At 38.9% G+C, this 21,823-nt stretch overlaps 1 protein-coding gene across 1 annotated transcript in view; it reads right to left on the bottom strand.

The window, feature by feature from the left end:
- ola1 (Obg-like ATPase 1) overlaps positions 1-21,823 on the bottom strand; it is a 173,465-nt gene that overhangs the window by 143,684 nt on the left and 7,958 nt on the right. Inside the window, exons 3-4 of the mRNA XM_063050101.1 lie at positions 8,038-8,181; positions 4,036-4,163 (exon numbers count right to left, since the gene is read on the bottom strand). Coding sequence (XP_062906171.1) covers positions 4,036-4,163; positions 8,038-8,181 — 272 coding nt within the window. The remainder of the gene's footprint in view (positions 1-4,035; positions 4,164-8,037; positions 8,182-21,823) is intronic.

Raw genomic sequence — 21,823 nt, 5'->3', positions numbered from 1 at the left:
GATAAAAGTTAATAGTATTTGCCAATCTGTATGCCCCAAATGTAGATGACCAGGATTCTTTGAATGCTTTTTTTCATTTTTACCAGATCTGAATCTTTATTCTTAAGTGATGGGAGGAGATTTTAACTGTTCGCTAGACCCAATCTTAGACCAATCGTGTTCTAAACCAGCGTCTCTTAATAAATCAGCTTTGTTTATTCAATCCTTTTTATTGAAGTGTGGTATAGTTATGTTTGGCGTTTCTTACATCCTTTAGATAGGGAATATTCGTTTTTCTCCCCCATGTTCATCACACATATTCAGGATTGATTGTTTTTTTTTAAATCGATAGTCAAATAATCTCATCAGTTCATTCCTGTGAACATCAAGAGATTGATGTTTTAGACCATGCTCCTATATTTTTATCTTTAAAACTCCCTGGTCTTCTTCAAACCAACAGATTCTGGCATTTTAATACAACTTTGTTATCTGATAAGGAATTTTTTAAATTTCCAGAGAAGCATATTATTTTGTTTTTTGAAGAGAATAAAAAGGAAGAGACTTCTAATCTTATTGTATGGATGGGATACTTTCAAGGCCTATAATAAATTATTTCTTATACTGTGAATGTTAAGAATAAAGCTATAAAGAAATAATTGAATTAGCCAATCAATTAAAGCAATTAGATCATGGTTCAACATCTAATATTTATGGCATGTTACTGGAGACGAGGAATGTTCCTTTAGACAAAATTAAGGATCTCTGGGAACAAGAGTTACAGACATCAATATCTGAGGAAACTTGGAATGAAATTTTTAAACTGGTTAATACGTTATCGCTATGTGCTCACCATTCCTTCATACAATTTAAGGTGGTACATAGAGTCCATATGACTAAAGATAAGCTATCTCATTTTTATTCGGATATATCTACCTACTGTGACAGATGCAATAATGGAGAAGCTTCATTAATTCATGTGTTTTGGACTTGTCCATGTCTTGAAAAATATTGGAAGGAAGTTTTTCAAACTTTTTCTTTACTTTTCAAAGTCAATTTTAAGCCTAATCCTCTGACGGCCCTATTCAGTATTGTTGCAGGACAAGATATCAAGTTGAAGACATCAGATTTACATATTTTGGCCTCTAGCTCTCTTATAGCTAGGAGGGTGCTTTTGTTTAAATGGAAAGATGCTTCTCCTCCTACTCATGCTCAATGGTTATGCGATGTTATGTCATGTTTAGATTTAAAGAAAAATCGTTGTTCAATTTCTGAATCTCGTCAAGACTTTCAAACATTGTGGGAACCTTTTCTGAATTATTTTCAAAACCCGCAATTTGTTGTTTAAATTTAGATGTTGGCTATTATTAATTTTTATTATACGAGAAAATATCTTACCTTTTTTTCTCCTTAATAAACCGTTTCGGTCTTGGTAGGGGTTAGATTTTTTTTGTAATAAATTAGTATATTTCAATATAACTTTGACTAACCTACATGAATATGGGGTAACAAGATTGTTATTATGAATAGATATAATGTAATTGGTAGTTGCTTTTTCGACCTTTATATATACTTTCTTGTACTCTGTATTCTTTTATGTAGAAATTAATAAAAATATTGAAAAAGAAAAAAAACTCACATGAAATCTCGCCTAAAGTTTGCCAGAAGGCAATGGGAGACTCTGAAGTCAGCTGGAAGAAGGTTCTATGGTCTGATGAAACCAAATTCCCACTGCTGCCTGTAAGGAGATGGTACATTCTCCCCGTGATTGTGTGGATTTCCTCCAGGTGCTCCGGTTTCCTCCCACAGTCCAAAGTAGCACCAGTTGGTAGGTTAATTGATCATTGTAAATTGGCCCTTGATTAGGCCAGGGTGCAATCGAGGGATTGCTGGGCAGCATAACTCCAAGGGCTGGAAGGGCCTAACTGTGCTGTATCTCAATTTTTTTTAAATTGAGCTTTTTGACTAAACGCTATGTTTGGCATAAGCCAAACACTGCACATCAAAAACACACCATCTCTACCATGAAACCAGTGGTGGCTGCATCATGCTGTAGGGATGTTCACTACAGCGGCCCTGGAAGGCTTGTAAAAACAGAAGGCAAAATGAATGCAGCGAAATACAGAGAAATCCTGGAAGAAAACCTGATGCAGAACTGTGACTTGAGAAAAGATTTGATTTCAAGCAAGACAATGACCTGAAGCACAAAGCTACACAGGAATGACTTAAAAGCAAAGTAATGTCCTGTAGTGGCCAAATCAGAGTCCAGACCTCAATCCAATTGAGAATTTGTGATTGGACTTGAAAAGGGCTGTTCACTCATGATCCCCAGAGGCAGAGCTTAAGCAGTTTTGTAAAGAAGAATGGAGAAAAATTGCAGTGTCCAGATGTGCAAAGCTGACAGAGACTAATCCACGCAGAATCAAGGCTGTATTTGCTGTCAAAGGTGCATCTACTAAATACTGACTTGAAGGGGTTGAATACTTATGCAATCAATTATTGTGTTTTATATTTGTAATTAATTTAGATTGCTTTGTAGAGATGTTTTCATTTTGACACAAAAGTGTCTTTTTCGGTTGATCGGTGTCTAAAAAGAGCCAAATTAAATCCACTGTGATTCAATGTTGTAAAACAATTAAACATGAAAATTCCAAGGGGGGGGGTGAATACTTTTTATAGGCACTGTATATTAATTCCCTTCAACACATCTGATTCATTGAGCATGTGATACTTGAATAAACCTGAAAATGCAACAAAATTTGGATGTGTAGTAAGTAGTACCAGGTTAGACCACCAAAAAAAATTAGATGTTCTGGTCAGTTAAACAGTCAAGTAGTAAATGGATTTTAGTCCATTCATTAGGAAGTAATGCATTTGTTGAACTATACAAAGAATGCACAATAAGTGACAGAATATTGAAAGATCTGGACAAACAGGGAGTAGTACAAGTCCACAGATCATTAAAGGCAGCTGGAAAGAATAATAAATTCAAAAAGCACACACAGTGTCTTCCTTTATTCGCTAAGACAGTAACAATAGTGTTATGATACTAGAATGGCACACAATATTCGCCAGGCCACAGCGCAAATAATATCTACATTTATATTATAAGAAAGACACTCATCCACTAGACCTGGTTTAGAGGAGATTTAAGGATTTTCTCAGAACCAGAAAACTTGCTACGTGGATATATTGGATAAGGTAGCTTGTTTTCTTTGGAACAGAAGAGACCAAGAGACTCAATTCCAGTGTGTAATATTATGAAGGGACTTGACAAAATACATATGAAAGACCTATTTCCTTTAGCATTGAGGTCAAAAAAACAAGGGTGAATAGCACAAAAGCAGTGGTAGAAGAACTAGGAAATCAAGTTCCCTCCCGCACCTCCCGGTAGGTGACAGGTGTCTTGCAGGGAACCTACCTAAAAAATATGGCTCAGGCAAAACTCCACATCACATGTAAAAAGTATCTGGATGAGTTGAAGAACCATGACCTGTACGGCTACAAATCCAGTGGAGGATGATGGGATAAGTACAGTCAAGATGGTGAAATAGCCAGTATCATTTTGCTTATTTCAATGTATTTTCAGAAGCTTACTGAAAACAATGTTTCAGGTCAATAATAATAACTTTATATTCTGTTTCAGTTTTCATATTAAAAAAACTTGGAATATTGGAAGTCACTGTTTGTAACAGCTAATTTGCACACTAAGGATCTATAAAACAGTTAAGATAAACAACCAATTAATCCATTTTATTGCCACTGGTCGACTGATGCTCGTGAACAAAATTGAAAGAACACCTGCTCCTCTTCAAGAGAAGTACCATGGAACATTATGACTACTTGAACAAATATATCATTTAACATTTCAGCAAACCAATGCCAACTCCAATGCTACAGGATTTCATTTCAACCCATATTTTGACTGAAGGATTGCATAATTATGTCGAAGTAACACTTGAAATCAGCGAATACCAGCAGAACAATGAAAATGAGGGAAAAACTATTAAATATACTGTGATATTAAATGATAGTGAATTACTCTTCATTGATACATACTTGTAAGATGGAAGATTGCATCACAGGCACTGATGTGAGATAGGAAGGCATTCCCAAGCCCTTGACCAGCATGAGCACCCTTCACAAGTCCTGCTATGTCAACCACATTCAGAAATGCTGGTATTTTACTGTAAAAAATTAACAAAGTTTAACTTGCTTTTCTGTCTATACATCAAACTCAATTCAAAATTGAAAATAAACACAAATCAGAAAAAAATGAATTACAAAGGATAAATCACAATGGTTCAGAGGCAGGGTCACAAATAATGAGGGGAGGGAGAGTGGAAGGGGAAAAAACATGAAAAACACCTGATCTACTGTTATATCATCAGCAAATATAGAATTTGCTGCAAAGCAGTTGCACAAAAAGAAAGTAGCCAGTGGATTTCAGTAGTTCCAGCCAAAGAGATGGAACCTGTTACCATCTCAATCAAAGACAGCACTTCAATCCCTTATCACCATAATTAAGGATCAGCCAGGATTAAGTAGCTCATCCTTGGAATTTTAATTCATGACGTATTAACTTTACTGAGAATGACATTGCCAAATGTACATGTGATTCCATTTCATATTGTCCTTGTGAAATAAAGAATATAGAACTGTCTCAGAAGCACATATTAATTTCTAGCACTTAGTGTGCACAAAAAACTTATCAGGGTCTAATATGAATGCCATTTGGCCACTTGAGCAACAGCCAAAGTGGTTCAAAGACAATTATCACTTACAGGTCTTCCAGAAAATGCTTAAAATTTAAAAAGGTCATGAAACCTGGACACCAGTAATCCTTTGATTAAAAGATCTAGATCTAAAATCCAGTGGAATGCTATTCCAACATCAAGCACCCCATAAAATACCTATGATGAGGTCCTAAACATTTCCACTACATTAAGTACACATCCAAGTTGATGCTCATAAATTGATATAACAATCTATTTGGAAATTCAGATGCCTTATCATCTGACCATTTAACTTATTGTTGTTTATGGGTCTTTGCCTGGGGTGTCATCTAGGTGACTAATCTACTTTCAGATCTTTCAGCTTCCCAAGCACCTTCTCCTTAGTTATCACAACTATGCTCACTTCTGCTCCATGATATTCTTGAGTTTCTGGCATAACACTGGTGTCTTCCACAGTGAAGACTGACACAAAATACTTGAGTTCATTCGCCATTTCTTTGTCCTGCACTGCTACCTCTCTAGCATCATTTTCCAGCAGTCTGATACTCACACTCACCACTTTGTATAAGTATATATGTTGTTGTTTTTTTTTTAAAAAAAGCTTCCCAATCCTCTAGCTTCCCTCTAATATTTGCTATATTACATGCCCCCTTTTGCTTTTCTGCTGCTTTGACTTCCCTTGTCAACCACAGCTGCCTCATCCTCCCTTTACATTGCTTCTTCTTCTTTGGGATAAACCAATCTCACACTTTCCAAATGACTCCCAGATACTCTAGCCACTGCTGTTCTGTTGTCATCCCGGTTGGTGTCCCTTTCCAATCATCTTTGGCCACCTCCTCTAACATTCCTCTGTAGTTGCCTTTACTCAACTATAATACTGATGCAGCGTGAATTCTATCATATTATGATCACTGTCTCCTAAGGATTCCCTTACCTTAGCTCACTAATCAAATCTGGTTTATCGCACACCAGAATTACCTTTTCCCTAGAGGGCTCGACCATAAGCTGCTCTAAAAAGCCATCGTGTAGCAAATCTATACATTCCTTCTCTTAGGATCCAGCACCAACCTAATTTCCTCCACACCCCCCCCCCGCCCCATGACTATCACAACATTTCCTTTTGACATGTCTTTGTTTACCTCCCTGTTAGGAAATATTCTGGAGTTATGTGAATATAGTAGATATTAATTCAAGAACCAGTCTACAATTTACATTAAGTATTGAAGATTGGAATCAATTTTAAAGTTAAAGCGTACCTTTGATTAAACAATACTGTCTGTGAAGCACAGGCTGATGCACAGACCAAGAGATATGGTTGGCAAAATGGTGCTCGTGAGATGAACACACATATAGATTAGCCAAACGTTTAAGATAATGGGGCTGTGTTAATTGTCCTACATCAATCCGGGTAACTATGGGTTTGCACTATTGTAAACAAGTTCAAGGAAGCTTGTAGGCCAGACTGATACTATCAATTAGTTTGTCCCAGCAAAGGTATTCGACCATTCAAAGATGTCTTCCAACATAGATACGCAATTCAAAGAGAAAGCACTGTCACCCTCAAGTATTTAAGTGAACAATGGCACTATAACTATTGAAATTTTTTCTTAAGCATACCATTGATCTTAAGGGTATAAAAATGAGATGCACTTTTGAATTTGTGAGACTATCAAGAGGGTTTCGAGAAGAATGTCTGCTTGTTATGATGAATAAAGGCTTCTACATCACCAGCTCAGTGCCTCTCCAATGACTTCCATCAAAGTCACAACACTCTCAGAGTCCACATTTGGCTACTGTTTGGAAGCCTGTATATAATGCCCATCAGGGTCTTTTTATCCTTGCAATTTCTTAAACTCTATCCACAAGGATTCTACATCTTCCAATCCTATGTCATCTCTTTCTATCAATCGAGTCACCCCACCTGCTTGTCCTTTTGATACAATGTGTATCCTTGGATGCTAAGATCCCAAATATGATCTTCTTTCAGCCACGACCCAATGATGCTCGCAACATCATACCTGTCAATTTCTAACTGCATTACAAGATCATCTACCTCAGTCTCAGAAGCAGAAACTGGAGAAAAAAAGTCACTTTGGTGCAGATAAAAATGCTTTTGTAAGCTCTAAGGTCCCTGTCACCGCAGGCTCCTCTACACTGATGAGATCCGACGTAGACTGGGGGACCACTTTGTTGAGCACCTTTGCTGGATCTGCAGCAAGCAGGATTTCCTGGTAACTAACTATTTTAATTCCAATTGCAAATTCATATTCCAACATGTCAATCTTCTACTGCCATGATGAGGCTACTCTGCGGGTGGAGGCACAACACCTCATTCTGTCTGGGTAGCCCCCTCCCTGATGCCATGAACATCAATTTCTCCAATTCCCAGTCATTTCTCCCTCAGCTCTCTTCTTCCAGTCCCCTGCCCTCTTCTCTTTTCCTCACTTAGCTATCACCTTCCCCTAGTGCCCCTCCTCCTCCTCTCTCTCCCATCAGATTCCTTCCACTTCAGCCCTTCACCTTTTCCACCTATCACCTCTCAGCATTTCACTTCACCCCCTCCCAGCAACCTGCCTTCACCTACCACCTTCTTTGCCAGTAACTCCTTCCCCTCCCCCACCTTCTTCTGGCTTCTTTCCCCTTCCTTTCCAGTCCCGATGAAGGATCTCGCTCTGAAACGTCAACTGTTTATTCCCTTCCATAGATACTACCTAACACGCTGAGTTTCTCCAGCATTTTGTACGCTTTTCTCCAGCATTTTGTACGTGTTTCTCCAGCACTTTGTACGTGTTTCTCCAGCACTTTGTACGTGTTTCTCCAGCACTTTGTACGCGTTTCTCTGGCTCTCCAGCATCTGCAGAATCTAGTGTTTAAAAATTTAACATGTCTACAGCTTAAAAAAGATGAGATGCAGAAAAGAGATGAAGCTGAATGGAATGTGTCTCATACAAATCACAACAATACAGTAAATAAAATGATATTAGCTTTAATAAAGTTGTACAAGAACTGGTGAAGTAAGATGGTTCACTTCAAACCTGATTAATACCTACTAGCAATTTTTGAAAGGGGCTGGCTACAAATGAAATTCTACATGGATATAAAGATTTTCAAAAAGTATACCAATAAGATTGTAATCTGCATGCTGTTTTATGGAGTGACAAAACAGATTTGGAGATAATTATATTTGAGAACTTATGAATTTATAAGTACCTCAGAAAGGTTGGTCATTAAACCTTAAGCATCTGCAGACATCAAACATTCAATTTTATAAAATGTCATTCCTAACTAAAATATCCAAAGCTCTAAGAAAAATAAATTAATGTACCTGGGAGGCTTATGGTACTTGCAGAGGAAATCAAACCGCTCATCTGGAACAGGCACTCTGCTTTCATTGGGATCAATAGTACAGAAGGGAAAGTTTTCTGCAGCTGCTTGGCTCTTTGTTAGAACATTAAAAAATGTAGATTTCCTGTTTCACAGAAAAGAAGAGTATTTTAGCAAATGTTTGAATATAAACACTTGATACAGTGAAAGTGAAGGACAGCAAGATTATCTTAAAGACTGAACATCCTGCTTACAACACCAACTAATTACTTAAAGAATTAGGGGCAAGTTTGAGAGACCTTTAAATGATTTTACAAACATTGCTAAATAGGTCTTATGTATACAAAATATATATTATATAGCAGACCAGGCACACAAACAGCCCAATACTCAGAAGCTCAGTTCCATCCTGAACAAAACACCTCCTTGACTGACAGACCATCCATCAGTCCAAATGTTCATTTCACAGTGCTGAGTATTCATCCCCAAAGTGAAATGCAGTCACTCACCTTTGCTAATCCACAGCACCTTCCAACCCACAACCTCTCACATGAAGGAAGAGGGGCTATAACACATGGAAACATCATATCTGCATATTCCCTCCCAAATTGCCTATTTCCCTGACTTGGAAATATATTTTCATTTTTTCAATCAGTGCCCAGTCTAAACCCTGGAACTCCCTTCTCATCCGCACTGTGGGAGAGTTACATCAGAATGACTGCAAAGGTTCAAGGAGGCTCATCAGCTCTTTCAAGGATACTTGGCTAAGTATAATAAATGCTGGCTTCCCAATATCTAGAATATGGAAAAATGAATTTTGTAGAACACTGGTAGCATTACAGCAGTATGTAGCTCAGAAGGCTGTTACAGGATTTGTGTTGCACTTATTGTGAGAGATGCTAGTTTTAGCACAAAAAAAGGAAATGCATTTTCATTTTCTGCCCTGGCATACGAAATTCATCCTATCACAAGCAAATAAACAAGAAAGAACTACGTGATCCAGCACTTAGAACAATGGGGGGGGGGGTGAGGGCAGAAATTTACAGAAACATCCATGATCTTTAGAAGCATGATAGGGTAGATGACAAAAACATTCCCACTAGGTGACAGTTGTACAATGAGGAGCTGGTCATTTCAAACTGAATTGCGTAGGATCTTTTCAAGGAGGTTGGTGAATCTTTGGTTAGGTAGCATCTGTGGAAAGAAATTAGTTGACATTTCGGGCTTTTTTCCCCTTCCTTTCTAATCCTAATGATGGGTCTCAGCCTGAAACATTGACTGTGTTTTTCCCCCATAGATGCTGCCTAAGCTCCTCCAACATTTTGCATGCTTTACTCAGAACTTCCAGCATCTGTAAAATCTTGTTTATGGTTCAGAAGTCTGACAGCAATAAGAAAGAAGCTGTCTTGAGTTCCTGTATATTTTCTAAGGCAGCAGAAGAGCGAAGAAGAGAATGGTAATAGTGGCAGGCATCCTTAGTACTACTTGCTTTCCTGAAGCAAACTTCCTGAAAATGGACTGGATGAAATAAAAGTGAGATGTCTGGGATGGGCTGACCTGTAGCTTCCAATGGTCAAGAGCAGATCAGTTATCATTCCAGTTTGAGATGCAATCCATAAGGATACTTTCTGACATTAAGGGCTAGGTTGCTTTTCTGACATCATGACATAGTATTTGCAATTTAGCGGTGTATCTAGCCAAAGAGTTATTGTTAGAAAGGGAGCAGAGCAGAGGATTTAACACAATCACGGACAGCACCATTGTTAAGGTTCAGGGCGGATAAAATGTTACAACCAATTGAGATTAATTTAGAGATGGTGGGCAGAAGGACCATTATCAGCATTCTAAGATCCAAAACAATATATTTAGTTTTAAACACAGAATATTACAAAACACAACGTTGTAGTCCCAAATGCCATTCTGCTGTCTTCAAGTAAATCAGTACACAATAATGAAAGCATCCACTGGAAGACAAGACACCAGAAGATTGACAGTTGGGTAAATCCTCCAAGATTCAAGTAGAATCCTCCAGTTCTGCAGTTGTGTTTTTGATTACCATTGAATTATTCCACCAAAGTGGTTTGGGTGTCAGAACTAAAACGAGGAAGTGTTGGAAATATTCACGGAACACGCAGCATGGTGTTTTATTTCAGATTTTCGGCATCTGCAGCATTTTATTTTTGAAAGATAAAAGATCTGCTTCTGCAACTGGAAATGACCATTGATTGGACTTGCACATTTGTTAAATGTTAAGAGTAAAATTGTCACATATCACAAAGTTACAAGATATCTGCCTATTTTACTAACATTTACTGTAGATGACAGATTTAGACTTACCTTATGTTACTAAAAATAGATCATTCATCTATTTCAATCACCGAAGTAGTTGATTCTTCATTTTTAAATTGGTTAAATTCATACATTTTATACATGTCCTTAAAAGGAATAATTCAGTGATTTTCATAACTATGCTGATTTGATTGCAGTCAAATTAAATAACATGTGGAATAGGCAGGTTGTCTTAAGAGGAAAAATTGGACAGATTAGTTTTGTATCTGGTTGGGTCCAGTAGAATGAGAGGGGAATTGATTGAAACACAAGATCATGAAGCTGTTTGACAGAGTTGATGTTGAAAAAACAATTCTCTTTGTGGGTGAATCCAGAATTTGGGATTACTGTTTAAAAATAAGAGGTTGTCCATTTAGGTAAAGTTGAGGTGAAAATACTTTTTGGAATTATGAATTCTTGGAGTTTCAAAGAAAGTCCTTTAATATCTTTAATGCAGAGCCAGACAAGTTCCTAATAAGCATGGTGAAAGATACATTATATCAATAAAATAGAATTGATGGCATTATTAGATCTGCAGCGATCTGATAAAACAGCACAGCAGGTTCAAGGGGCTGAGTGGCCTACCTCTGCACCTAATTCATATGTTTCAATGGGAACCACTTAGTGATGTAACTTTGCTTTCATAACAAACAATTTTTTTTTGGTGGAAACCTTAATGACACTAAAATTCTATTTCAATCTAAAATAAAAGCCATGTGTGTCGCTTGTATCAGAAAACCATGCATCAATGCACATAATTTTGTGGCAGTTTAGAAAATGAACTTTTGACCTCTCAATTCATTTACTAGTAAACTATTGTACCATATGACCCATCAACAACAGAAGAACCAAGTGTGAAAGTGTCAAAACACTGTCACGACCATGGCATTTTGGAGATGATGTTGTCAAGAAATGACAAGTGAAATGCAAAAGCCTTCCCCCTGGCTGATGTGAAATGGTAATGAACAATGATGGAGTTTTCCCTTACAAGTTGCTACATTGCTCCCATCAGCCACATCCTGGAATACAAGACTTATGATTTGCATCAGAATAACAACGACTTCAGCAGTTCTTATATTCATTTTTGATATCTATACACAGCACATCATAAATGGGAATTGAATACACGAACATAATGCACTTACAGTTAACAGAAGACATAATTTGAAATACTCAAGACTGTACAAAATGATTCCAGATTATTAAGTTGCAATGCTGTGTATTTAAAATTAATATAAATTTTTAAATATTGTGGAAAAGAATAGGGTGACTGGATGATACCAAAAGAGGATAACAGTATTAAGAAAATCTCTGGAGAAGTCTGTACTCTTTCCCACTGGAGAGAAACGGGTAGATTTGTGGTAGAACTACCAGTCAGGAAGTAATGATTTGCACAAAAGCAAACTTAAATTGCTATTCAAAAGTGTAAGAAAAAGACTGACAAAGGTGAAAAATAATTGTTCCGAGTCATTTCATTTTGATACTGAAATGGTAAGGGGCTGAAGATGAAACGAGACACTGAAAGAGTGGCAAGTTGGAGAGTGCATGGCAGGATCTTAATTAACCACCACAAAAGTAATCTATGAACAGAGTGACTGTTACTCAAGGGCTGATAGACTTGCTGATACTCCAGGAAATTGTCTCCTCCATGACCAACAGCACCACAGTATTATGGCACCATATGGCTTCTTTCAAAGTCTCAACAAATGTCTCACTCATATCTCAACCCAACCTCAAAAAGTTTCTACAAAGGAAAAAGGAAATAAAAGAAAGGACAATAAGAGTAGTAGAAATGGAAATAAGGCTGCAGAAGAGTACACATCTTTGTTTTGAAGACAGGTCTAAAACGACCACAGCAATTACTGTTCCAGGTAAGTGAAGCAGACATTCCAAACTTCAAGCGATCCTCACCTCAACTTCTATAACTGCACAACTAATCTAAACCCCAGCAATGGTTTACTAAGTTTCCCAGCAATTGCACTGAAAATGTAAGCATTGAACCTTAATGTTACACCTAAAGTAGCAACTCCATTCATTTCAAAAATTAGGAATAGCAGCAAGAGATTGAAGTACGTTTTAATTTAGCTTGTGAATTAATTAAGATAACAAATATAAGTGTTTTGTGTGTTGTAAAAAATTTTAGTAGCATCATTAATCTTTGGTAGCTTGAAGATTTTCAATATGTGAAAAAGATCAGATCATTCCAGTACAATAACATTTTTGACATTCAGTAAATCCAGGCTGTTGATTTATCCACCTGTCAAAGCGTTTCTCGGTAGGCTTCAGTGATTTCACTGGTAAAGGAACCTGGGTGGCAGCGTCAAATATTGACCACTGCTCTAGAGTAAAACCAATACAAGCCTGAAATTGGGAACATTGTGATATAACAAGTAACAACACATCCTTCGCAAGTTCTCATTTTTTATTGTCCTGGAACAGCACTGCGCGTTTTTAAAAGTATCACCATCTTGAACACAAGAGACTGCAGATGCTGGAAATCTAGAGTAACACACACAACATACTGAAGGAACTGAGCAGGTCTGGTAGCATCTCTGGAAATGAATACAGTTAATGTTTCAGGTTGAGACCCTTCATCACCTTGCCTCTTTCATAGTTATTTTTTTAAATGGAAAAAGTCTGTACAAAGAGCCGGGTTAATAATATTCACAAGAGTTTTAAAAACATGCATTATTGTTCCAGGCATCCTCATAGTGGAGATGCAGCTATCACATGCAGGACAGTGCTTTATTTATATCCTAAATTGCTCTTAAATAGAGTGGATTGCCATTCAGGTATAGCTTGTGTAGCCCCCCCCTCCCGGCCACCCTCAGGGTCGCTCGGCTCGCTGTCGTCTAGGGAAACAGCCCTCGGCCCCGGCAAACTGGGTAATTCGTTTGTGTGGATGCTGTGTGATGTACCCCACGCCACCCAAATAACAGACAATACACCAGATACGATTAAATGATTTACAGTTTATAGATATTACTGGAACTATATAATTAAGAGAGAATAAAATATAAAAGGAAAATAAAAGGCGCCACACTTATCAAAGTTCAATCTCTTCGTGCACAAAAACCGTTGGAGCTCAAGGACCTTCTTCTTCACCCTGCGACCCCCTTAGACCACCTCGACCGGCCGCCTGGGACCAACAACGGTGGTCGACCAGACGCTCCATACGAGTCTGTCTCCGTCTCCTCGCCGAACGCCCTCCTCGGGGTCCGACCCCATTAGCGGACATCACAGCACATCATCCATCCTCTGACTCGCTCTCCCGCCTTCTGCCCCAAAACCCCGCGCATACAGTATCTTCAAATACATCAAAACCATAACAACTATCCCAATTGGTTAATAGCACTCTCTTATCACACTCAAAAGCGAAACAAGCTGCTAGCGCAAACTTTCTCAGCATTTAACACAACAAAGCCGCATTCCCCAGATTAACATAACAAAGATGCCATTTTAATTAGCCTCCGCAGTAACATAAAAGTCGAAACCCCCTTACACTTGGACCAGATAAGGCAAGCATAATCACATAATTTGTACTTTACTGCACCAATACTATACTCCAGATTAATCTAATTAAATAAGTGTAAATTCCACAACAGGTATGGAGGGTTCAAACTCATTTCTCTGGATCATTAATCCAGGCCCCCAGATACCCATCCAATAATTTTAACCACGATGCTACCAAACCCTCTATTTAGTCTATTGATCCAATACACATACTAAAATTTATTAAATGCTTCAAAGATAATCTACAAAGAACTGTTAAATAAAGCAATTAAAGCACAAGTGAAAAGTTTTATTATATTGATATTTTATAACTGAGACTTGGATAGAAAAAACTTTGTATGTTGCTCAAATTTTATCCAAACTCATTTTTTTAAGATCACACACTATCGTCCAAACTATTCATGGATATTCTTTATAAAATATTTTCTTAAAACCTGAATTTAGAATATTAAAATATCAAATATGCTTACATTTGTGGTTAATTTTACCTATTATAAATTCCTATATTCGTGTTTACAATGTGAAGTGACCAACCTCACATATTATAATTGCAGCACTGGTAATGGAAATGCAAATGGCAGCTCAGTTTTAAACCTTCCAGCTAAGTACTATGCTGCAGAGAAGTTCCCATGCTCCAAGTTAATCAAATTCTAAAACTGACTTAGATTTATAACTAAACTATAAATCTGCTACACAGTCAAAAGGTTGACTGATCTAGATTCCAACAGTACTTTAAATAGTCAAGACACTTTGGTACTCATTTTTTGGAATGTGGGTTCTACAAAAAGTGAAAATATTCTCACAATACTCTGGCTTGAGTTTCTAAGATTTAGACCCAGCAACAACTGAATTGACTTTATTCCTTAGATCCTTCATTTACAAGTAAAAATCTTTACGTTCTGTCTCCATCTAAATGTGCAATGTGCAATTTATAGGAATTTATAATAAATAGTATGTACAACAGGTCGTCGTGGTTATCCCTCGAGGTCGAGGATGATGGTCTTTGTTCTGTTGATCTATTTATGGGCTCTCAAGTGGCTTATGAGTCCAATCTCGGCTTTGAAAGTTCTTCCACATTCAGGACGGGTAATTCCAGATGGCAGATCAGGCTTTGGTTGTTGCTGCCTCTTTCCATCTTCTTCTCTTTTCTTCTAATTCTGCATATCTGTTGGCTTCGAAAGTTGCTGTTCCTTCTCGGATGATGGCTTGCCAGAGTTTCCTGTCCTTGGCACTGGTTTCCCAATTGTTGGATGTCGATGTTACATTTCTTCATGTTGGCTTTTAAGACGTCTTTGAATCTCTTCTGTTGTCTGCCTCTTTTACGTTTGCCTTCTTTAAGGTGGGAGTAAAAGATTTGTTTCGGCAGACGTTCGTCTTTCATCTGAACAACATGACCGCTTCATCTTAATTGGTTCTTGATGATGTAGGCTTCAATGCTTGTTGTCTTTGCTTCATTTAGCACACTGACGTTGGTTCTTCTATCTTCCCAGTTGATATTTAAGATGTTTCGAAGACAGCATTGATGGAACTTTTCAAGTGCCTTCAGATGGCGTTGGTATGTTGTCCAGGTTTCTGATGCATACAGGAGCATTGGGATTACCACAGCTTTGTACACTATCATTTTGGTGTCTGTTCGGATGTCACGATCATGAAAGACTCTTGTTCGGAGACGTCCAAAAGCTGTTCCAATGCATTTAAGACGATGTTAGATCTCGTCATTAAGGTCGACATTGGAGGAGAGGTGACTTCCAAGATACAGAAAGTGGTCCACGTTTTCCAGGGTTGTTTCACCAAGTTGAATTGATGGTTCTATCAGATTTGTCTGAACTGGTGAAGGTTGATAGATGATCTGAGTCTTCTTGAACTGATGATAAGTCCAAGTTTCATGTATGCACGGTTGAAGGCAGTCAGAATCTGTTGTAGGTGGGTTTCTGAAAGAGCTGCAACACTGTTGTCATCTGCATATTGGAACTTGACAAGGGAACTCGTGGATGTCTTCATTCCGGATTTGAGACGGGCAAGATTGAAAAGTCTGCCATCTGTTCTGTAGACAATTTCGACTCCTGGGGGTAGGTCATCCTTGATAATGTGGATGATTGTCACAATGAAGATGGTGAACAAAGTTGGGGCAATCACGTATCCCTGTTTTACTCCTGATCTAACTTGAAAAGGCTCACAGTTACTGTTGCTGACCATGACTGTGGCAAGCATGCCATCATGGAGGAGTCTCAGGATTTGAACGTACTTTTCAGGGCATCCACAGGTGGACAGGACATCCCACAGGAGTTCCCTTGATACCCAGTCAAAGGCTTTGGTGAGGTCGATAAATACCATGTACAAAGATTGATGTTGTTCACGACATTTTTCTTGTAGTTGTCACATTGTGAAGATTGTCGCATTGAACAACAGGACAGTCAATGTAGCAAAGGAATACAATGCAGCATGGAAATCTGCCACTCCCCCATCTGCTGCTGCTTGGTTAGAGGACGTAATGTTTTTTCTGAAACTAGAAAAGATTAAATTTACTCTGAGGGGGTCTGTGAAAAAGTTCTATTCAAAATGGGGACCTTTCTTGTCATATTTTGGAAGTCTTAAGGAATTCCCTACCAGTTGGGGGCATTTGATTGTACTTCGGGATTTGCTCCCTTTTAACGCACATATGGATTACCTCACAGGGTGGTTGATGCATTGTAATATGAGTGTATTCTGGATCATCTGACGTGTTGTGGATGTGTGTGGGCCTTCGTCTTGAAGGAATGTGGGGGTATGGCAGTAAAATGTCTGTAAACTTGTATTTGTGAAGTGTTGTATTGTAAATATATTAGCTGCCATGGTATGTTCGGGGAGGGCGGGTAAGGGGAGTTTTGTTTAAGGGTAAGATATAAAAGCAAAACAGAGGAAAATATAATACATTACATATTCTGTATTGTGTCATTCCTTCAATAAAAATAAACTTTAAAAAAAGAAATGCAGTTGTGTCAGCATGAATTAATCAGTCTGATGTCCTGACTTTTATGCTGTGGTACCATTTCCCAGATGGCAGCAGCTGGACCAGTTTGTGGTTGGGGTGACTCAGGTCTCCAATGATCCTTCAGGCCCTTTTTACATACCTGTCTTTGTAAATGTCCCCGAATAGTAGGAAGTTCACATCTACAGATGCACTGCGCTGTCCGCACCACTCTCTGCGGAGTCCTATGATTGGGGGAAGTACAGTTCTCATACCAGGCAGTGAAGCAGCTAGTCAGGATGCTCTCAGTTGTGCCCCCATAGAATGTTCTTAGGACTTGGGGGAGCAATATCAAACTTCTTCAACTATCTGAGGTGAAGGAGGCACTGTTGTGCCTTTTTCACCACACAGTCGGTATGTCCAGCAGGGCAACGAAGGGTCAACAATTAACTTTCTAAGAGACCCTGCAGGTGGTAGTATTCTCATACATGCTATTTTGTCTTTGGTAGAGGTTACAGGTTTGAAAAATATTGGAAAAGTCTAACTAACCGTAAAGCATTAGTACATGGTACACACAGTACAATGCAACTGGTGATAGTGAAACACTTTGGAAGGTAAATGGGAGAACAGATTACTAGTCCTGCTTATGTGCTGTTGAAGATGTAGTCATTCAGCAAATGCAACATTCTCCACTGCACTCATTTGTGCCCCACACAGAAAATAAGAACAAATGAAAACCATTTCCTCACTCCACCATTCAATGTGATTACAGTTAACCATCTGTGTTAATATATTCTTCCCACTCTCTCCTAACACCTCTGCATCAAGAAATTTGTTTACTTCCTTCTGAAGTATATTCAGCAACTTGACGAATGATGAATGAAATCTGTGGTAATGAAATCCACAGATTGACCATCCTGAGTGAAGGAAGTCTCAAATCTCTTCAAGTTCAAAAGTACATTTATTATTGAAGTATACTACGTTCAACCTTGAATTTGTCTTCTTATAGGTAGCAAAACCATTAGAACCCATTTTAAGAAAAACTGTCCAACACCCAATGTGGAAAAAAAAGAATAAACCTTATTAAAAAAAAGTAAACAAAAAACACAGAACTAAAGTTCACGAAAATGAGTCCACAACCACAACTACAGCCAGAAACGGAGCCTGTTGGTTGCAGGCCACGGCCTCAGTTCAGAGCACAGCTAAGCAAACTTCGCAGAGCAGTAAGCTGAAAAGTGGCCCTTCCTCTGCCTCCAGCCCTGACACCCCAACCTTTTCAAACTGCCCCTGCACTTAAATCAGCCAAACATTGGCTTCTTCCTCAATCTTGGGCCCAGGTCCTGCACTTCAATTCGACCCCCCCAAGTCCACTCAAGCATTAGCCAAACATCAGCTCATTCCTTGCTTTCGGGCCAAGGCCCCAACACCTCAATTTGGCTTGTACCCACCAAGCAGCTAAATCCCCCAGGACATCGCAAAAATGTCAGGTCGTACAGGCAGTTCAAAAACTTAACTCCAAAAGGTGAAGCTACAGGCTATTGATTGCAGTAATTGTTGTCCAGTAAAAGTGATTAATATGGTCAGATTTGTATGCTGCCAGTTGAGGGTCACCACATTTCACTTGCACCATCTTAAACCTTAAACTTAAATCTTGCCATGGAAGCCAAGATTGTGATGTCACATTCTAGGCATCCAGGCAAGGAAAGCACCCATTCCACATCCTGTCAAAATTGTGCCAGTTTCAATTAGATCTCATCACATTCTTCTAAACTGCAGTAAATAGAAACTAAGTCCACCTAATCTCAAAAAGAATGAGCCAGTCCCATCACAGAAATCAGTCTGGTGTATCTTTATGGGACGTTCTCTATGGCAGGTTATGATTTTATAAAATTCTATGAGGTCACCCCTCACTCTCCTTCACTCCAGGAAATAAAGATCTCCTGTGGGCAACCTCTCCCCCATAACTCAGGCATTTTAATCCAGGCCGTACTCTCGCCAATCTCTGCTGCACACTCTCCAGCTTTATAATACCTTTCCTATAACAGAGTTACCAAATTTGTGGCCACATTAATGACATATAACTGCAACACGTTCCTAATCCTAAACTCATTGCCCTGCCTGATGAAGGTCAGCATGCAAAATGATTTCTTCACCACCCTGTCTATACCTGCACGGCCGCTTTCAGCTGTGCACTTGCACTCCCAGGTCCCTCTGTCCTACTCCTCCTGTCAGTGCCTTGCCATTCACCATACAAATCATACCCTGGTTTGACTGTCCAAAGCCTCACACTGGAAATCTAGTAATGGTAGAATCCATCTACCATTACTCAGCCCATCTCTGATTAAGATCTCTGCAAATCATCATAATCCACTTTACTATCAGTAAGAACCCCTAATTTAGTACCATCAATAAACCAGCTAATCATGCCTTGTACACTCTGTACATTCAAATCTTTTACAGAAATAATGAATAAAAGAGGTCCCAGCACTGAGTCCTGGGGCATCCCACTAATCACATGCCTCCAGATGGAAAGTCAACCTACAACCATCACCCTCTGCTTCTTATCACCAAATCAATTCTGAATCCACCTCACCAGCTCCCAGAAACCCATGTGACCTAATCTCCCAGACCTTATCAAAGGCCTTACTAAAGTCCAAATAGACAATTTCCACTCCCTACCTTCATTTATCCCCTTAAAGATTATTCAGACATTACTTCCCAGGCACAAAAACATGCAGAATATTCCTGATTAAGCTTTGAGCATCCGAGTGATATAGTTCTTGTCCTTCAGAATTCCCTCCAGTAACTTCTCTATAACTGAAATCAGACTCACCAGCCAATTGTTCCCTGGGTGGTCCTTGCTACCATTCTTGAGCAATGGAGCAAGGACCAACTAATCTTCCGGAACTTTACCAGCAGCAAATGACAAAGCAAATATCCCTACAAGGGCCCCCACAATTTCTTTCCTGGTCTCCCATAAAGTCCAGGGTTGCACCTGGTCAGGCCCTGGGGATTTGCCCAGCTCAATGCTGCAAGTACCTCCTTCCTTTGTGATATGCACATGTTCTACTTATCAAAAGTTCAAAAGTAAATTTATCATCTAATTATGTGTACCATATACAACCTTGAGATTCACTTCCTTGCAGGCACCTATACTAAAGAAACACAACGGAACACATGAAAAACCTAGATAACAAAAACCAACAGACATCCAATATGCAAAAGAGGACATACCATGCAAATAATAAAGAAAGTAAATAGATAATACAGAGAACATGAGCTGCAGAATCCTGAAAGTGAGTCTACAGGCTGTGGAGACAGTCCAGTGCTGAGCCAAGTAAAGTCATCCACACTGGCCAAGGGGCCCAGTGGTTGCAGGGCAACAACTATTCCTGAACCTAGAGGTGTGGGATCCAAGAATCCTACACCTGCAGCAGGAGGGGAAGCAGGTCAAACGAAAGCAGCTAGGACGAGCTCACATGGCACAGAGTAGTGGGGCTGAACATTGGTTCGTTTTCCTCTCTCAGGTATCAACATTTTAATCTGGCTTCAAATCCAGCTCGGCAATGGCCGAGCTTTGTTCACTTCCTGAGAGTCAAATTTACCAAAACCTTCAGGAGATTGTAAAATCGCTAGTTTGTTGAGACTGTTCAAAAGTACATTTCTTAAAGGGAAACTACAGGCAGCAGATTGCAGTGATCATTCAGAAGTACATCTTGTAGAATATCTAGTAGTTTTGTGAGCTATCCACAGAGCATCAGCTTATATTGCACTTGTTTCTTCAGCATCCATAATATTCTCATTTGTAAACACCAAGGAGAAAAATACATGAAAAATTTTGGCCATCTGCAGTTCCACACACAAGTAGTTCTGATGGCCTTTTACAGGACATAGTTGATCCCCCACCAATCCCACCCCCTTGACTTTGTGCTGTTAATATAATTGGAATTATCTTTAACTCTGCTGTTAAATCCACCTCTTACCCTCATTTTACCTTCCTTGATTACCCTCTTCAGCCTGCTCTTAAACTTTTCATATTTGTTGAAGGATTAATTTGTTTCTAACTGCATAAAAGCAATGTACTCTCCCCAGTTTCTTCCCTTACAGAACCTCAACTTCTCATTAGCCAGGCTTTAAATACCTTAATTAAAATACTTTAAATGTTTGTCTACCCTTCACCCTAACAGGAATATGATGCCCTGAACTCAAATGACATTTTCAAAAGCCTCTCACTTGCCAAATGTTCCTTTTCCTTTAAATAGCTAATCTAGTCAACCCAAATTATATCCTACCTAATGTCAAAGTTGGCCTTGCTCCAGTTCAGGACTTCAACCCGTGGACCTATTCTACTATTTTCTATAACTACAGTGGATTCCAGTTAATTGGGCAATAGGTTCACTGGGGCAGCTACATATTTGGGACAACTCCTAAAGAACAAAAAACAAATCAAGTAGAAAGGATTCCCATTTATTTGGGACACTATGCCACTTAATTGGGACAGCAGACTATTGCCAAATCGCTTATAATTAGTGTTAGTCGCATGCACGTCATGTGCCGTAAGACACTACACCATAATTAGACCTTACAGTTTTTAAATAGCATCACTTAAATGTGTTTATTTAGATTTAGAACTCAGTCCTTGTTTATTGTCATTTAGAAATGCATGCATGCATTAAGAAATGATATAATGTTCCTCCAGAGTGATATCACAGAAAAACAGGACAAACCAAAGACTAACTGACAGAACCACATAATTATAACATATAGTTACAGCAGTGCAAAGCAGTACCATAATTTGATAAAGAGCAGACCATGGGCACGGCAAAAAAAAGTCTCGAAGTCCCAATCGACTCCCAAGTCCCTGATAGCAGGTGGCAAAAGGGAGAAACTCCCTGCCATAAACCTCCAGGCACCAACAACTGCCGATGCATTGGAAGCACCTGACCACAGCTGACACTGAGTCCGTCCATTCCAAAAACTTCAAGCCTCCGACCAGCCC

The sequence above is a fragment of the Mobula hypostoma genome, chromosome 6 (assembly GCF_963921235.1).
Source record: "Mobula hypostoma chromosome 6, sMobHyp1.1, whole genome shotgun sequence".
NCBI lineage: Eukaryota > Metazoa > Chordata > Chondrichthyes > Myliobatiformes > Myliobatidae > Mobula > Mobula hypostoma.
This window is presented reverse-complemented; position numbering and strand designations above follow the sequence as displayed.